Below are 17,752 nucleotides of genomic sequence, written 5' to 3'. Positions count from 1 at the left end.
GAATTACTGGTGACTACTACAGCAAACTCCGAAGCGGTCATATTGTGTTCGAAAACGGCATCGCTTTAAAGCGCCTGTGCTCGGTTTTGTTGAAGAATCCCAGAAATAGCGGTCCATTGTCTATCCTACATGTCTCCAAATCTGCCGGTAGCCACTGCAGTTCATAATTGTTCAGTTCCGTAGACTCTTTGGATGGGTATCAATCCATATAGCTTCGTTCATAAGTATCCGTCCCTGGGTATAGCAACCCATCGATGCGCCCTGTTGGTTCACCCTTTTCCTGGTTCCCATTTTACTTTCTAACACCCCGAGGTGTTGTCATCTCCACTTTGCCGTCCATTGGTAGGTATTGTTGCTTTGTCTTGAATTATTCCCTGGTGATCTTCCAGTTTGTTTTCACGTGGATCGCGTCGCTCGGTTGCCCCCTCGTCAGGTTTCTCTCGGATCCGCCGTCGTCGTTGCTGACTGTCTCGTGGCCATCTTTGTCGTTCTGCAAAGCGGCCGTCAGCATGATAATCTCATATGTATACAGCAAGTAGCAAAGTTGTTTCGTGTGTCAAAGCCCTTGGACCATAGCCAGAACGACAAGAGAGTGCTTACCAACTCGATCCAGGCAGTGTACTGGCCTGGTTTTGGCTGAACCTTGAGTTGATTGCTTGACCCATGCTTGTAGCCGCTTTGTTCGTTGGAGTTCTCCATAGAAGAAGACTTGTATCTCGCCCTCCATCGTACGTAGAAAGGTCGAAGCATAGGAATGTTGATGCAAAGACCCGCGAGCATCAGCTCAATGGTGCAGAGCATGAAGGTGGTGATTGAGGTACCCGTGAGGTTTCCTATCAGATCGATGGTGAATATCAGCACGAAACGAACGATGCCAATGACACAGCATCTGTTTTGGATGTCAGTATCAGCATAGATTGGATAGCAGGAAGATAGGCCACCTACGCCAGGCCGAGGGCGAAACAGGAGATGACTGCAAACTTCTCGGTCTTCCTCATTTGGAGTTGCCAGACGGTCCAGATGGGCAGTATGACAATAAACAAGTCAGTTATGACGTTGGTCATGATGATGCACTTTAGGACCAGGATTTGGTCCATGCAATGACCAATGCGCATGACGGTCCATTGTTGCGAAATGGGATCGCAAAGGAAGATGAAGAGGAACGTAAAAGTCAGAGCCCAAACAACAACGATTCCTGCGACAACGTAGATCCACCTGCTCAATTGCAAGGAAAACGCGCGGTGGTAAAACCAGAGTTGGCTGAGCTTTAAGCATGCTAAAGCCCAGAGATAGACGAGCGTGAATGCAAAAGTCACCTTGAGGATGTACTGCAGGTTGTTGACAACTGTTCAGAACATGATTCTTAGTCTCAGAGGCATATCACAACCATGGGAAAGGGTTGTCGACTTACGTTTTGGATAAACGTCGGACTCTGGATCAAAATCAAAGCCAACCCCTGATGTGAAGACGGCAACATTCAGGCCGATGGTGCTGCACGATAACAGCTACGTAGAGTCAGCAAACTCGTATTGATGTTCGTGGCATTGTGGTGACAAACGCAAGCAATGACGGCGAGAATGTCGTCTCCTCCGATCCCGATTCCCCTGAATCGACCCCATAAGCGCGCAAACACGACGGATACGAAGACGACACATAGACAGCCAATGGCTATCAAAGAGTTTCGTGCGCTTGTTGTCATCGGAATGTACTGCACTGGCGGCGTCGCCACTTCCGCGGGTGTAGCCATGATGACCGGCTGGCTTGATCTCGGTTCGACTTCGACGGATAGATAGGTGATGAGCGCAAGAGGACCAAGATATCAAGAAGTGGCCCGTTGATGGGGGAAGCACGACATAACTAGGAGATATACCGGGTCGATCAGCCCCAGCTGTTAAGAGTTGTAATGTCACGGCCGTCGCACTTGGAGGTTCTTCAGTTTCTCTCACATTTCTACCCACCCTTCAGAAGGCAATCGACGGGAAGATCTCTCTCGGTACGGCCCAGCTGACATAGAACCGGGGATCTGTTTCGCGGCGCCGAGATTTCCAGCGGCCCTGGTTCGCGGTAGGTCAAATGGCCTCGCCTCGCACTTTTACGGGTCCTTCATGTCAGGAACTGCGACACCGTGACTCGTGGGATTCCAATGACGGGCTAGTAACCCAAAATGTGATATGAAGCGACTTGGGGGGTCTGCCAGGGGGTTCGTTCACAGAAGGATTCTTGTTGGCAACAAGTTGACTGACAGCTTGTGGGTCATAGATTTTCTTCGCAGACTTGCTTCACTTCGATTGGAAGAGATCCGTCATCCCATCGGCAGTTCCATACACTACAAGCAGCAATAGACTGTTTGGTTCAATTCCTGCGGGCAGTTACTCTGGGAGGTCTTGATCGATGTCTCGTATTGCCTGAGGCGGATGCCTAGATGCCTAGACGTTGCAAGATGATCATCCACAATGTTTACCCGGCATGGCGGACATGGATTCTTTGCACAAGTGAACACTGAGCTGCAGACCCCTCTGGTAGAAAAACAAGTACATCCTCACATGCTTCGCCGGGTGCGAGAAAAATGTCGCGGTGTCTTGGCATTTGTTGGTGACAGTGGGCCTTTGAGTTTTCTTCGAATCCTACCGGCAACAGTCCCCGGTAGGCCCAGTTCCCCGGCCACCGTTGGAAATTGACGAGGATGGGGTCCCAGGACACGCCGCGTTGGTCCAACCAGACCAACCCCGAGTTTGGGAAGACATAGTGGAGGACGTCAATCAAGCGCTTCCCAATTGGTCAATGATGGGAGGCCTTTTGATGGCGCGGCCGATCATCTCCGGAACCAGCAGATTGGGCCCTGAACTCTCTGAACTTTGGGCTGACCGAGGTGACAGTAACGGTTGTCCTATCTGTCGGGACTTATCGTCGGGACCTAATAGTAGCCAGCTATCCGTAGAAGTGAAACGTTGTTAGCGCATCCTCCTGTCGGGTTTTCAGGGACCTGGGAATTCACATGGAGCCCAGAGTGGCAACCGGCGAGATACTTACTTCGTTGGGAAGACGACGTCTTGGGCCTGTATATTGGCTATTTGTGACGAAAAGCATGCTCATGGATGCATATCCCACGCAATGACAGGATTCTTCACCTGCGCTATTTGATATCATGTCAATCGCAATGAGTTCCTCGGTAATCTTTCTGTCCAAAATTCCAGAAAGAAGCACGTGTGAGAAACTGATCGAGACGACGTTCCAGCCGTCTCCAGATCGCGGGCCGTTGCGTGACTCGGCCGGGACGGGGCTGATGGTCCGTCTCTCGCTCTTTTTTTGACGCCGTTGACAAGGGCCGCAAATAGTTCTGTGCCCTCGGCGGCTGGCGAAATGGTGAAGAGAGTGTCATTGAAGGCGGATTCCAGGTGGAGTTGTCTCCGTCCCGGGCCCTGGTCCGTTCCAACCAAAACGCATAAAGCCATTTGAAGATCTGTGAACAATTTGTCCTAGCGCTGGATGCGTTGCATTACGGCAGTGTTGTCTTGTGTTTCTCGTACCTACTGCAGCGGTGTGGGATCATCAAGGACAGGACTCCTTCGCATCCATCGCGCCGCGTATCGAAAACCTACGACAGAGTTCGCTTCGCAAGACATCGCAAACCGTCTGCGGCTCTTCTATCCCTGATGATCTCCAGTATGATTGACACTCATCGTTCGAGTTCGTCTCCCAAGTTCATGCACTACGAGCCATCTCCATGGGGAGGCAGACAAAATCCCAGAAACCTGCATCGGTGTATCGTCTCAACTGGGCATTCTTCAACGGCCAGTCGCTGCACATTGTGGACCGCCCCCACAGTGATTGCGCACTAACAGCACTAGTCGACTCGTCGTCAGGGTTGTGTCCCCTTCTCAGGGGCTATCGTGGTCGTGTCTGTTCATCTCGCCGCGACGGGGCTGTGACAGCAGTCCGTCAACCACTCAGCTCGCCGTTTTTATGAATGACCCGACTGGCTGTGGACCGGATGATAAGTGGAATGCAGTTCTTGAGCTTGATACTTGACAGCCATGCGCAGTATATAGGTCTCATAGAAAACATGCGCATGAAGTCGCATTGCTGCGAGGATCGCCTTCCCCTCTTCCCCCCCAAGCGTGTGTAGATGCCACCCAGCGGTTCGCGTTCAACATGGCTGTGAACTCAATAGCCGACGGTCTCAAGGCCGCTCTGACTCCCATGGCCGTTGTCTACTTCCTTGGCCTCTATGTGGCCTACTACATCCTGGTCGCGCTGTACAACATCTCGCCTTTCCACCCTCTGGCCCGCTTCCCTGGGCCCAAGATCGCAGCCGCGAGCTACTTGTACGAGGCATACTTCGACTGGTGGCTGCTTGGAAGATATGGCAAGGTTATTGCACGGATGCACGAGCAATACGGTAAGTCATGGTAGCACTAGTCATGAACACGGTTGAGTTCTGACAGAAAGACTCGAGGCCCCATTGTCAGAATCAACCCCGATGAGCTTCACTGCTCGGACCCTCTCTTCACCGATGAGATCTATGCCGGTCCGGGTCGCATCCGCGACAAGTGGCAGCACCAGCTGAACACCGGCGGCGCCGGCCCCGTGTCCGTCACCGGCTTCTCCACCGTCAACCACGAAGTCCACCGCATGCGCAAGGGCGCCCTGTCCAAGTTCTTCTCCCGCCAGCAGATGCTCAAGCTGGAGGGCGAGGTGCAGGAGTTTGCTCAGCTTGCTATCGACAAGATGCTCAGGTCCGCTGGCAAGGAGCCCTTTGACGTGAAGGAAGCCTTCAACTGCTTCACTGCCGACATCATTTCTCAGTATGCCTTTGGTGAACCCATGGGCTTCATCGCCCAGGAGGGCTGGGAGCCCAACTTCGCCACCTGGGTCAAGTCATTCTTCAAGAGTGCTTACATGATGAGACACAATGCTCTCGGTAGAAAGATGGCGCAGGTGCTCCCTATGATGGCCGACTACATGGGTGAGGACATCAAGTCCGTCATGAGACAGATGAACGTTGTCATTCCTGGATACATCCAAGCAGCTCTGAACAACCCTGAGAACGGAAGAGTCTTTGCCGATCTAATGGAGTCCAAGACGATGCCCGAGTCTGAGAAGTCCATGTACCGTTTGTCGGGAGAGGGCTTCAACTTCTTGCTGGCCGGTACCGAGACCACTGCCGTATGTCGTGCTCCAACTTTCGAACTAGCATCATGAACTGACCGACACAGGCCACGCTCACTGTCATCACCTACTATCTTCTGGCGCAACCCACGACGTACGCCCGCCTGATGGAGGAGCTTCGGGGTGTTGACCCCTCGAACCTCAAATGGACCGAGCTTGAGCAGAAGCCTTTCCTGTGGGCCGTCATCCATGAGTCCCTGCGCATGATGCCTGGTGTTTCCCACCGATCGGCTAGAATTGCTCGTGAGGAGGACCTGGTCTACAAGACCCGTGACGGCAAGAAGGAGTGGGTCATTCCCAGGGGCACCCCCATCGGCATGACCTCCATGATCAACCACTGGGACAAGGAACTTTTCCCTGACCCTGACGAGTTCAGCCCCGAGCGTTGGTTGGTGGATGGTAAGCCCAACTACAAGCTCCAAAAGTATCTCCTTGCCTTTGGCAAGGGTAGCCGATCGTGCATTGGCGAGCAGTAAGTCATAGCTTTCCTCAAGTTTTGGGGTCTCCGTACTAACATTTACGAAGCTTGGCTTACTGCGAGGTGTACCTCATGGCGGCCCTGATGGCTTTGCGTGTTATTCCCAGGTCGAAGCTGTACAACACCACCGTGGAGGATATCTCTTACGACCATGACTTGATCGTCGTCCAGACGAAGAAGGGTTCCATTTCTGTCAAGATCCAGATTGAGTAGAGATGGTGTCAGCGACGGTGAAAGGGTTCAAGCTACGTAGTAACACGTTGTGCGTGTGTGTAATGATAATCAACACTCGTTCTATCCAGACCCAAGGAAAGCGACAAAGGAGACTGCCTGTTAGCGCCATGCCACCGGGCTCAAGTGAGGAAGCTCACAGCCGGTATCCTGATGGCTGTCTACTTCTAATAACCTCTTTGCACACTACCCATTCGACTACCTGCCTCCCGCCATCTCGGCCCCCAAGCCCTGACTGCTAATAGCATCGGGACAGAGGCCAAGCAGGTGGTCCCATATGCGGTGAAAGTCCAACCTGTCCCGAACTCTTCCACGAGCAGCTGGACGACAGCAACACCGGCCGCGGCCGCAAGGGATCTGACTAGGTTCATTGCTATACTCGCAACTCCGGGATTTCTTGGATGGAGGTCCATGTACAATGTGAGGCAAGTCTGCATCGTTGTCAGCAACAATACGTGCCGTGTGGTGGTTCCAAACTCACGTTGCTAATGCCCGTCGACGCGAGACAACAGATGAATTGCGTGATCATAATAAGGCCCAGGTTTATCTTGTACTCAACCGCCCAGCCGTAAAACACCGTTGAAGCGATTACAAATGGGAACAGATACCATGCAGTTCGGAGTCGGGCACGTTCAATCGGGAAGCTCGCAAAGTTGTGTCCAACAAAATCGCTGATGGAGATGCCATGAGACCTCGCCACGGCGGTGTAGTCATGATCAATGATCTTGCCTGCTCGGTGTCAGAATACAAACATGCAATGGGGGCGAATATACGCACCAACTGCGTATGCAGATATGAATACGGCCAAGCCATACGGCACGTAGCACAGGCCCGCTTGCAATCCATTCAGCTTGTAATTCTCCATGGCCAGGTGAGCGAGCGAGTCCTGGATACACGTGAAGCTGAGATGAACCAAGGCGTTTCCTGCAAGTATGAGCGCATCTAGCCGTCGGAAAATAATCTTTAGTTCCCGAAAAGGATTCAGGAAGGCGTGTGTTGATGGGACAAGCGCTTGGGTGTCCGGCGCGGCCACCGCTTTGTCGTCGGGAACTAGGGCTGACGATACCGGGCAGCTGACTTTTCGTTCCATCTCAATGCTATTGTTTACGGTATTTTGGCAGGTTTCGGGTAGGAAGAAGAAGAGGCAGGTCCAGCAAGCAATTCCGAAGGCGAGAAGAAGCCAGAAAGACTGATGCCATCCTATCTCATCATCCATTATGCCTCCTACGAATGGACCTACAACGGGGCCAAAGTTGACTCTTTTGCAAACGTTAGTGCAATATTTACTTAGGTGATTCCCATAGCTTACCCAGTCAGCATTGCGCTCATGTACCTTCCCCTTAAATGAGCCGGGGCAACGTCGCTGACAACCATAGCTCCGAGAGATAGAAGATCTGCTAAAGTCAGCAAGGCTCGATGACATTTGAGGTGGAAGCTCACTTGATGTTCCGGCACTTTGCATCATTCGAAAAATAAGCAGCTCGGAGTACAACCGTTGCAGTGCTAGTCCGATGCACGACACAGAGAACGTAAAAAATGAGACCAGATACACCGGTCGACGTCCAACATGATCGGCAATGTTGCTAAGCAAAGCCGGAACAAGCCCTTGAACGATGAGATAGGATGTTATCGTAATGTTTATGAACTCGATGGATACGTGTAGCTCTTCTGACAGGGTATCGATAATGGGAATGTAGATGAAGACGCTGAGAGGAGCAACAAACGCCGCCAGGGCTGCAAGCAAGACGACCCAGTGTCGCTGCGTCCTTGAGAATCCCGCACAGCGCGATTCTCTTGGTGCGGCGTGGTCTGATACGCAAATGGTGGATGATGGGCTAATGACCTCGACGCAACCTTCACCAAGGCTCGGTCGTGCTGATGTGTTGGTTTCTTTCATCCTGGGCCGGGCGAGAGAAGATGTCGACACCAAGCAATTCTCTCGACAAGAGTAAGAGGAAGCACATCATTATGGAGGCTTTTATCCATGGCTCATCTCCGGGGATGTCTTGGCTTGAGAAGACGGACGTTTTCCCAGTGTTGAGCATAGATGGCAGATGATTGCGGCTGTCTATGATAAGAAGATAAGTCATTCTTTTTTTTTTCTCCCTCTGATCATAACATACAGTCGAGCAAGCTCATGTCCCTTTCGGTCGACGTTGCGAAGACTGAGACCGAATCGGCACTCTCTATCCGGGAAATGAAGTCGACATCGAGAGGTCGTCACACGTGCCCGAGATTGTGGCCGGTGGCCGCGAGAACGCCAAGACTGTCGAACAAGGCTTTCCAGAAGTTCGCAAGCTTGACCTCGGCGGTTTCACATGCGACGGCACTTTGGTCAACGGTAAATGAAGTGTCGTTTGTTTTCTATCTCTTGCTCTATCGGTGCCGGCCTATCGGTATACGTCCCGCCGAGACAAGTCGTGAGAAAGTGAGACAAGCAATCTATTCAAGCTCAACCATCCTGGGGTCCGTCCAAGGGGCTGACAGTCGGGTCCCAACAGACTGGCGCGTACTCGTCCGTCTCGAGCGACTTCATATCCTCGTCCGACAGCTCAAAGTCGTAGACCTCGGTGTTGGCCAGGATTCTCGCGGGGGTGACGCTCTTGGGCAGGGGGATGTATCCCTTTTGCAGACTCCATCGCAGCAGGACCTGAGCCTCGGACTTGCCGTGCTTGTCGGCGAGGGCCTTGAGGTTCTTTTCGCCCCATCGCTCTCCCCTGACCAGCGGGCTGTATGCCTCGATGGCGACGTTGCGCTTCTGGAGCCACTGGACAATGTCGTTTCTCGCGCACCACGGGTGAATCTCGTATTGTGCGACGGCGATGACGCCACCCTTGCCGGCCCCACGCTCCGCCTCCAGCTCCTTGATGTGCGTCTCAAGCTCGTCAAGGTGGTGCACGCCGTAGTTGCTGACGCCGATGGACCGGACTTTTCCGGCCTCCTGAGCCTCGACAAGAGCCTTCCAGGCGCCCTTGCGACCTTGGGAACCGCCGTAAGGGCAGTGAAGCAACATCAGGTCAATGTAGTCGAGACCGGTCTCGTTAAGGGTCTTCTCAACCTGGGTCTTGGCACCATCATAGTTGATATGGCGGACCTTGGAGGTGAAGAAGATCTCGGACCGAGGGACGTCCTTGGTCTTGTGAATGGCGCTTCCGCAGCCTGCCTCATTCTTGTACGAGGCGGCCGAGTCGATCTGCGAATGTCAGATCTCCCAGGCGAGCTGTGTGGGTCAACGGTGGTCTTACATGGCGGTAGCCAACCTTCAAGGCCTCAATAACGACCTCCTCGGCCTGCTCCGGGGGGCTATACGAGTGTCAATGGTGATACTGCCGGGGCGTGTTTTCACACAAACTCACGTCTTCCAGAGCTACTCGGCTGTCAGCAATTGGTGTGCGGATAATCGCGCAAGGGGGACAACACATACACCATATCCCAGCACGGGGATTTCGTAGCCGTTGGGAAGCTTCTGCTTGGACTGGAGGGTGAGAGCGGCGGCCATTGTGTGGTTACGCGCAGCAAAGCGTTGTGGAAGTGGTCGCAAGTCAAAGTGAGGGGGTTTCAGTGGAAGGCGCAGATATCGGGACGAGTTCGCAGCCCAGCGGTTCGTCCTCCCGAATGAGGCCATTAGTCATGGGGTACTGCGCTCACTGCACTGGGACAGCTGTGTGCTCTTCCACGGGATTGCGCCTTGCCCCGTTCGCATCATTTGCTGCAGCTTCGGTGTTGCTGTGCCGAGCTCATCTCATCAGTGCCGTTATCGCACCGCTGAGGGCACTCACGAATCGCGTTTCAGTTGTTTGGGGGCCTGTTTACGTCATACGAGGGGGAGGGGCAACAGGCCATTCCAGACACAGACAGCCCGCCTGAACAGGCGGGAGCTTTACCCCGCCATTTGCCCCTCCATCACTGGAAATATTGCAAACACTTGAACATTGCTGCCAATCGCTGGGTAAATATTTTGATATCTCATAAGGTCGTAAGTAAATTCTTTTGTGTCTAAATGAAATAGTAGCCATCTCATATGATGGTCTCTTCGCCGTCGCCATCTCCTGCTGCTGCCGCGTCGTCGTCTTCGTCGTCGTCCAGGTCGTGGATGGGATACGACAGGATGGCGGCGATGCTGCCCAACATGTCGAGTCGCTGACCGCTCTCGTGGTCGCTGCTCAGAATCCTGACTTCACCACCGTCTGCCTTGACCTTGTCCACCATTCCCACGTACTTTTTCCTTGTCGGGATGTCGGAGCTGCGGAACAGGGAGTTGTTCATAATAAGAACGCCGCCGCCGGGTCCGATGGCTCCCTCATTGACGGCCTTGGAAACGGACGAAGCTCCGTACCATGCACGCCCGTCTTCCAATCGTAGCCTCTCAAAGAACTGGTCCATCAACCTCGTCTCCTTTGTGAACTTGAAATCCTTCAACTTGGTGCCCATCTCGGGACTCTTCAGGACCTCGTTGAGACTGTGGACATGGCCCGAGTTTGTGTGAATCACGATGGCCTCCTTGGCAATCGACGACAGCTTCTTGTCCGACTTGTCTCGCCCCTCGTCCTGAATGTATTTCCTGAAATCGGCGGCGACGAAGCCCGGGCTGGCGAGAAGCAACGGTCTGGGCTGATCGAAGTTGACGGTGCGAAGTAGGGAGGTGAGGATCTTTTCGTAGAAACGCTTCATGCCCTGGGATGTCTCGGATGCGGCACTGCGCTTCTTGGGGATGACACTCTCGATGCGCTGCTTCACGACGGTGCGGAACTGGTTGATGATGCAAATGTTGGCGATGCCCTCCTGCATGACGACGGCAGCCATGGCGCCATCCTTGTCGTCGGAAAGACTCTCGGAGAGGGCCTCCTTGGCGACGGTGTCCCAGCCCTCGGGCTTGCTTATCGTGAATGGACGAGAGATTTCGAGGTCGAGGGTGTGGTGTTGGCCGAGACTGACGTAGGCATTCTCAGACTTGACGGTGCCGCTGACCTGGAGTTGGCCGACGATGGGGTCGAAAAATGTGCTCTTGACGCGGATGACTAGCATGGTGTGGACTCGTTCGGAGATGGTGCTGCCTGTCTTTGTCTCCTGGACGACCTTGCGCACGGCATGGGCCATGACGAGATCGCCTGGGCTAATGAGGTTGTAGGCGTGCCACTGGAGCGACGGCGGTCAGCATTTGGTTTCGTGGGTTGCGACGCGATGCGGTGCGGTGCGGTGCATTGCGACGGGGGGCAAGGGAACAGAAAAGAACAAAAGCATCTGGCGACTTGACTTACCATATCCTCAGAGTCCTCGGGCAGAAGAGTGACGGCATCTTCGCCAATGTCCTGCGACGACTTGGTCGGGACCAGCTTCATGTTTTTGGTGGCCTGTTGGATTTGCTCCTGGGGAAGACGGCGATTTTTCGCAAAGGAGAAGGGTGAGTCGTGGATGAACATTTCAAAATATCTCGACGCAGATTGGCAGATTGCCTTAGCTTGGGCCGGCCTTGCTGCATGTGGAACAGGGGTCGGGGAGCTAAGGATGACGTTTCTCGGGCGACTTAAGACAGTCCACCCCGCTGTATCTCCGGTGCGGTGTGCCTTTCTGTCACTGAAGCACCTCTGTACGCAGTAGGCTTACCTGGGTGCCTGGGGGTCCAAGCGTCTAAGGCTCATTGTTATCTCTATCTAGGTACCTTATCGTTACTAACCTTATCGATAAGGATTGGCCCCGCCACCAACACCATCTTTGAGATGTGAAGAGGGAAGGTGTCTGGCGGAGGCTGTGTCGTTTCCTACTTGGTCTGAAGGATGAACAGCCACCGGCAATGATGCGGGGATGACCTTTTGTCGAGCAGTACAAAGTACAGAAGAGCACCTAGGCATTGGGCTGAAGAGCACCTAGGCAACAGAGTTGAGGCTTCACCGGGGGTGTGGTAGCGTTTGCTGCGTGGCCATGGATACAGCCACGTGAGGAGCTACTAAGCAAGCCCGCGGGGAGTCCAATTGGGTTTGGAGTCTTACTGGATGATCCTAGCTTACACTCTGTATGTAGGTAAGAGTCTGGAGAAGAAGAGGTTTCGGGGGGCCAGAGCTTGGTGAACAACACAACAGCAGAGCTGTGCCAGCTGAATGCTGAGTGAGAGCAATGGTCATCTGATTGCCGCAGTGGCCAGCACGATTTACAGTTTGACCTTCAGCCATCACCTTAAATCGGCGCCCTGCCCTGTTCACAGACACACCCCGCCGCCCGACGTTGTGGACAAGATTCCAGATTAGCCTCGAGGGTTCAATCGGGCAGATCATTGATCGCAGATCACCGGACGGTCATTGTCGTCGCCGTCGGTGTCGCTGCGTTGCGTTGCGTTGCCCGGCTTGAGCTCAGGGCACAGTCGGGCGGCGAATGGGCGGACGACGTCATCCATGGATGAAATGGTCCTGAATTTCAGCCGTCAAAAGTCCATCCTCTCTCTTTCTGTTCCCCATATTAATTATGCCTCCTCAAACAAGTAACAAGATACGTAATGCTACAATAAGCGATCCAAAGATGAGCCTGATGTGGATGTGGCTCAGCATGGGGTATGACCCATTGGCATGACGGAGACTGCTCTCCATTCCATGCTGACTTGCTCTGCTGATTGATACCTGCGTTCAAAGTAATCTCCCATCAACTGGTTGAGTTGGATTGGGTTGGATTGGGTCGGATTAGATCGAATCAGATGCATGCTGGCAGTGGCTGTTGACACACAATTCCGGTGCCTGGCTGCACCAGCTGGGGCAAAAGGCTAACCCGAGGTGGTGAAGAGGTGGTGGTGGAGGCGGTCGTGGCGGTCGTCCAGTGTCCTTCCACCAACGTACCTAAGGTAAGGTAGTGTGCCCGCGTAGGAAGCCTGGAGGGACGGCGCCGTTCCAAGTGGTGTCAGTCAAGTGTCAGTGTGCGTGTGTCGTCTTTGGTTTCGCCCTGAGCGTCGCAACGCAGTGCAGTGCAGTGCATTGCAGTGCAGTCAGGTACCTCACCTTCCTCTTTTTTAACATCTGAAGCCGGCTGCTGCTGCATTCGGCGCTGCTTCCCTCAGGTTCTTTATTTTCGCCCTACCTCTAGGCCTATTACCTTACCTACCGCCATCCTCTTTTCTTCTCTCATCCTGCGTTCCTCTTTTCCCTTCCATTTGCTGTCACTCTTGTCTATCGCGACCAACATCGTCGCTGTTACACCCCTACGAAGCGGCATTGGCATTGCCCTGTCGCCCTCCGGCCTCCGTCTTGCTCGGGGATTTGCGTCATATCCCGCGGGTTGGTTTGTCGATTAATCAACAGGCACGCGAAATACGACATTTGCAGCAGCTGCCTCGGCTCGCATTCTACCGCACCGCACCTTTTGTTCCCGAGGACGGAAGAAAAAAAAAAGGAAACAAAACCGTTTCTGGTTCCCCCACAGTCTGCGGCTTTGCGAGGGGAACCCATCCTGGTCAATTGCAAGGAAGCCGTGCGGATCAAGCCGCGCATCTGCACTGCTTTTCAAGGTTGTGTGTGTCACTGTCCAGTCTTGCAGGTCCAGCCAGCCAGTCCAAGTCCAGTCCCCGGCCGAGTCCTGGTTCAAAGTCATCGCTTATTATTACATCGACATTACGCACCGACCTTGCAGCTGCAGTTGAAGTTGCTGCATGGCATTTCAGTAGCTTGCGAATACCTACTTACCTTGACCTGCTTGGTTGAAAGTGTCGCAGAAAGGTGCGTCGCAGCGGTGCCCTGTCTTTCCCCGACCTCTTCTTCTATTTCACTGCGCATGTCAACCCCGTCACTTCGCCCGGAATACGCGGACTGGTTCAACCCGATCCCGCGTACTCCGTATTAGCCTCCATTTCCAAGCATCCGATTCCCACTATTCCCATTTCCCATGTGTTTTCGGCCCCGGCGTCCAGGTCCAGGTCCAGGTCCATTCCCAACCACCCGCAGCCCGCCCAACCGCCTCACCACCACCAAAAAAATTAATACCACCACACGCAACACGTTCAAACCGCGCGCGCGACTAACACACCGACCTTCAGATACCTTACTTCAATTTGTCCGAGGCGGTCCGCTTCTTCTCGTTTCCATCTTTTTTCTTTCTTGGTTTCCTGTTGCTTGTCGTATCGGAAACGACGGGAACGAGGAAGAGCGGCCTACCAACGAGAACTCGGTACCTCCCACCCCAATCTCCAATCCGCGGGACCGCACTTCTTTGTTCGTCTTGAACTGTGTCGGTCATCTACAACTCTCCGTGGGAGCGCCAATCATCCCGCCCTCCGGCCGCCGCACCCGTTCCCCCGTCCAATCCCGTTCGTGACCATCGGGTCTCTCGGATCGCTCGTATTACTTTTTTACTCGACCGTCCTGCTCTTCACTACCACCTGTTGTCCACCAGAGACAGGGCCGCTTATTCGAGATCCGCGAAAGCCACCGAGGGCACTTCTCAGCTTACCTTCCCGCGCTTACCTCGCTCACCCGCCCGCGCGCGCCCATTAGCAATTACACACATCTCAGATCACACCGACCCAGCTTTCTCCTCCACGACCCAGCTTTACGCGCGGCTTTCCCCTTGCCCACGTTGCGCATGATGGGAAATGTCGACCCCTACGTCCGCCATAAAGCTCTCGGACGCCGGCCGTCGCGATGACGGCCCAGCACCCCATCCTCTGCCTCCGGCGTCCGCCTCCGAGCCTGGTCTGCCAATCCCCGTGAGCCGTGAACCCTCTGTTACACCTCAGAAGTCGCCAGCCGCTTCAGATTCCCAGACCCAAGGTACGTAAGGCGATCTGCTCTGGAGCCACTCTTCTCATCTCTCACCGCTGGACACTCGACCCGCGGGAGCCTTTGATCGTCGCCCTTGTGGCGCAGACGTGGACGGTGGATGCTAATCGTGGTATAGGCAGCAGCTTTGCGACCTTTGCCAAGAAGACGCCTACGAAGCTGAGCCGGAGTACGACTCCGAATGCGAAGGAGCTCAAGCCCGTCAAGCCTGCCCCCGCCGCTGTCCATTCTCCAGCTGCCATTGACCCGTTATCCCAAGTGAGACGTTCCCTCGGTGCTTCTCAGGGCCACCTAGCTGACATGTTGAAGCACATTTTGATGCGAACCAACACCGACCACACTGTTCCTCCACAACTCCGGCGACCTCCAGACAGTCCTCTTCCCGACCCTGAGCAGCCAACGAAGCTTGCCGTACACGCATTCGATGCTCCAAAGAACAAGTGGGTGCCGTCAATGGGCTGGCTTTGGCGCAAGTACTGACAGGCATGTAGGAAAGTAGGGGGTTCATTCCTGAGTCGATTGAGCATGCGCGGCGGCCGGAGACGTGACGACGATGAGGAATCTGTTTTTAGCGATCAGCGCACTGAGGGCAATAATGCCCATGTCTTTTCCTCTGTCATCGGTTCCGGCTACATCCCCCATCACAAAGAGCCCCCGCGGTACATCCGCATCAAGGCGCACAACAAGAAGAACCGCGAGTTCAATCGCATGTTCCTTGCCCAAGAGCTGACAATCCCGCAACCCGAAGCAAACGACGAAAAAGGCGCGACGGTGACGACGTCGAACGGTAGCCGCCGCTCGGACAATGGCGGCGCAATTTGGGCAACCGAATTCAGCCCAGACGGCAAGTACTTCGCCGCTGCCGGAAAGGATCAAGTGGTACGGGTTTGGGCAGTGATCTCGACTCATGAAGAGAGACGGCGGCATGAAGACGAAGAAAGTGCCAACGATGCCAATGGGGAGAGGCTTAGTGCGCCTGTGTTTCGGAGCAAACCGGTGCATGAGTTCCGGGGTCACACGGGAGAGGTACTCGACCTTAGTTGGAGCAAGAACAACTTTCTGCTATCGTCATCGATGGACAAGACTATTCGACTATGGCACATCAGCAGAAAGGAGTGTCTCTTCGCCGCGAAAAGCAATGATTTCACCACATCAATTTGCTTCCATCCCACGGACGACCGGTTCTTCTTGGCGGGATCCCTTGATTCAACGCTCCGACTTTGGAGCATTCCAGACAAGGCCGTGGCCTACTCGGCGCACGTGTCAGACTTGATTACGGCAGTGGCATTTTCGCCCGATGGCAAGACGGCCATTGCAGGAGTTTATTCGGGCATGTGTATGTTTTACGATACCGACGGTCTCAAGAACGTGTCCCAACTCCATGTCCGGTCTTCCAGGGGCAAAAACGCCAAAGGCAGCAAGATCACTGGAATAAAGACCATGGTTATCGATGAGGAGGTCAAGGTGCTGATTACTTCCAACGACTCGAGAGTTCGTCTGTACAACCTCCGCGATAAGAGTTTGGACGCCAAGTTCAAGGGTCTGGAGAACACCTGCAGTCAGATTCATGCGGATTTCAGTGACAACGGACAATGGATCGTGTCGGGAAGCGAAGACAAGAAGACGTACATTTGGTCGGTGCGCTCGGCAGACTCGGAGAAGGATAAGCCTTGCGAATACTTTGACGCACACTCTGACCGGGTATCGACGGCCATCTTCGCGCCGACTAAGTCCCGCCAACTTCTCGGCGGCTCGGGAGACCCTCTGTACGATCTGTGCAACCCACCACCCGTGACGCTTATGAGCCTCGAAGAGTCCATCGCCAGCCAGGGAGGCCAATCTGATGACGACACCAAAACACAGGTGAAGAAGCCCGAGGAATCCCCTCAGTACATTGAGAAGTCAAAGCATTTTGACGGACAGATTCTGGTCACGACTGACCAATCTGGCGTCATCAAAGTGTTCCGTCAAGACTGCGCGTTCATCAAGCGCAGACATGAGAGCCGGCTAACGGGGAGTATGGTGGGTCGGAGCGGAAGCGTCGCAACTCGCACCAGCGTTGGCAGCCATAATCGTTCACGCCGGAGCTCCATCACGCGAGCCGCGGCTCCGGGTGCCTCTCAGCTTAGCTCTGATATTATTTCTTGGCGGCAAGGAATTGAGCATGGACGTCCCAGCTCGATGGTTCTCACGCCATCTCAGAGCGAGAGGTCCCTGTCGCCCAACAAAGCGGCCCGAACCCCAATCAACACGAGTGCAGCCAACCTCGCGTCAGAAGCGCGGAAGCAACCGTATGCCGGCTCACCGCAAGCGCGGCCGCAGCTGCCCGCGAGTCCGACGTCAAGCCGGGCATCCCGCGAGAGGGGTCCGTCGATCCCGCCGACGCCGAGCTTCTCGTTCCGGTCGGCGGACGAAGACGATGCTGAAAGCGATGAGCTTCGGCTGGATCCTGCAGGCGCAAGCTATTCGTTCTGGAACCTGAACCGATGGCGTGGCATCTCGTCGCTGCGCTCATCTGTATCGTTCAGCAACGTGAGCGCTGCGCAGTCACAAGGACAAGGCCGGCACAGCATGAGCACGGCGGACACTACACCGACGACGGCCAGCAACGTCACCAAGGCGTCTCGGCGCAAGAGCATCGGCCCGGGCATCTTCGACAAGACAGTCGAGGAGGAACAAAATGGCACAAGTATAGAGAAAGACATTACAGAGAAGGTCGAGGCCGATCCCCAACTGCTGCGACCTGGCGACAGCGGCCCCAACGGCCGTATCAACTCTATAGTTAGCCGCCTTAGCTCGGAGTACACCAGCGACGAAGGCGATCAGATGAATTGCCAAAAGTGCGGCAGTCGAGAGTTCAAGGCCAAGAGGGTCGGCGGGCGACAACGGCTCATTTGCGTTGGGTGCGGCAAGCTCGTCGAGGACGGTAAATGAAAAGAGTAAGTGAGTGTGAAATTTAGATGGCGACGACGACGGATGAATGAGTGTCTACTTGGATTTGATGTTCTGGGCACAACTTGACGAGGCGCATTAGTCATGAACAAGATACCATATACCCCCGTAACGGCTGAAGAGAGAGAAAGGGACGAACAACAGCATACATACATATATTTGGCATTTT

General features: G+C 54.3%; 6 protein-coding genes across 6 annotated transcripts; 2 read left to right on the top strand and 4 right to left on the bottom strand.

The window, feature by feature from the left end:
* Window positions 1–367: 367 nt before the first annotated feature.
* CGGC5_v002139 (Satratoxin biosynthesis SC1 cluster protein 4) lies at window positions 368–1,747 on the bottom strand (the record flags this gene model as incomplete). Its single annotated transcript, XM_032029202.1, has 5 exons — window positions 368–490; window positions 601–889; window positions 946–1,345; window positions 1,412–1,505; window positions 1,559–1,747. The coding sequence occupies 5 exons, from the start codon at window positions 1,745–1,747 to the stop codon at window positions 368–370; spliced, it is 1,095 nt and encodes a 364-aa protein (XP_031891362.1).
* A 2,405-nt stretch (window positions 1,748–4,152) lies between these two features.
* On the top strand, window positions 4,153–5,860 carry aflU (cytochrome P450 monooxygenase aflU; the record flags this gene model as incomplete). The annotated part of the gene is made up of 4 exons (XM_032029201.1): window positions 4,153–4,399; window positions 4,457–5,166; window positions 5,217–5,641; window positions 5,695–5,860. 4 exons carry the CDS (start codon window positions 4,153–4,155, stop codon window positions 5,858–5,860), a joined length of 1,548 nt encoding a protein of 515 aa, XP_031891361.1.
* Window positions 5,861–5,941: 81 nt separating this feature from the next.
* On the bottom strand, window positions 5,942–7,775 carry ITP1-1 (Itaconate transport protein; the record flags this gene model as incomplete). The annotated part of the gene is made up of 6 exons (XM_032029200.2): window positions 5,942–5,973; window positions 6,174–6,309; window positions 6,360–6,607; window positions 6,656–7,137; window positions 7,188–7,272; window positions 7,319–7,775. 6 exons carry the CDS (start codon window positions 7,773–7,775, stop codon window positions 5,942–5,944), a joined length of 1,440 nt encoding a protein of 479 aa, XP_031891364.2.
* Window positions 7,776–8,330: 555 nt separating this feature from the next.
* On the bottom strand, window positions 8,331–9,377 carry CGGC5_v002136 (putative oxidoreductase; the record flags this gene model as incomplete). Its single annotated transcript, XM_032029199.1, has 4 exons — window positions 8,331–9,071; window positions 9,124–9,181; window positions 9,235–9,245; window positions 9,303–9,377. The coding sequence occupies 4 exons, from the start codon at window positions 9,375–9,377 to the stop codon at window positions 8,331–8,333; spliced, it is 885 nt and encodes a 294-aa protein (XP_031891363.1).
* A 518-nt stretch (window positions 9,378–9,895) lies between these two features.
* Window positions 9,896–11,298, bottom strand: dom34 (the record flags this gene model as incomplete). The annotated part of the gene is made up of 2 exons (XM_032029198.1): window positions 9,896–11,014; window positions 11,137–11,298. 2 exons carry the CDS (start codon window positions 11,296–11,298, stop codon window positions 9,896–9,898), a joined length of 1,281 nt encoding a protein of 426 aa, XP_031891366.1.
* Window positions 11,299–14,444: 3,146 nt separating this feature from the next.
* Window positions 14,445–17,565, top strand: CGGC5_v002134 (putative WD repeat-containing protein; the record flags this gene model as incomplete). The annotated part of the gene is made up of 4 exons (XM_032029197.1): window positions 14,445–14,622; window positions 14,750–14,889; window positions 14,941–15,071; window positions 15,123–17,565. 4 exons carry the CDS (start codon window positions 14,445–14,447, stop codon window positions 17,563–17,565), a joined length of 2,892 nt encoding a protein of 963 aa, XP_031891365.1.
* Between the last annotated feature and the right edge of the window lie 187 nt (window positions 17,566–17,752).

This window comes from Colletotrichum fructicola (genome assembly GCF_000319635.2).
Source record: "Colletotrichum fructicola Nara gc5 chromosome Unknown KSG_Nara_v1_contig01, whole genome shotgun sequence".
Classification (NCBI taxonomy): Eukaryota; Fungi; Ascomycota; class Sordariomycetes; order Glomerellales; family Glomerellaceae; genus Colletotrichum; species Colletotrichum fructicola.
Note: the sequence above shows the minus strand (reverse complement) of the source record. Positions and strands in the feature narration are given on the sequence as shown.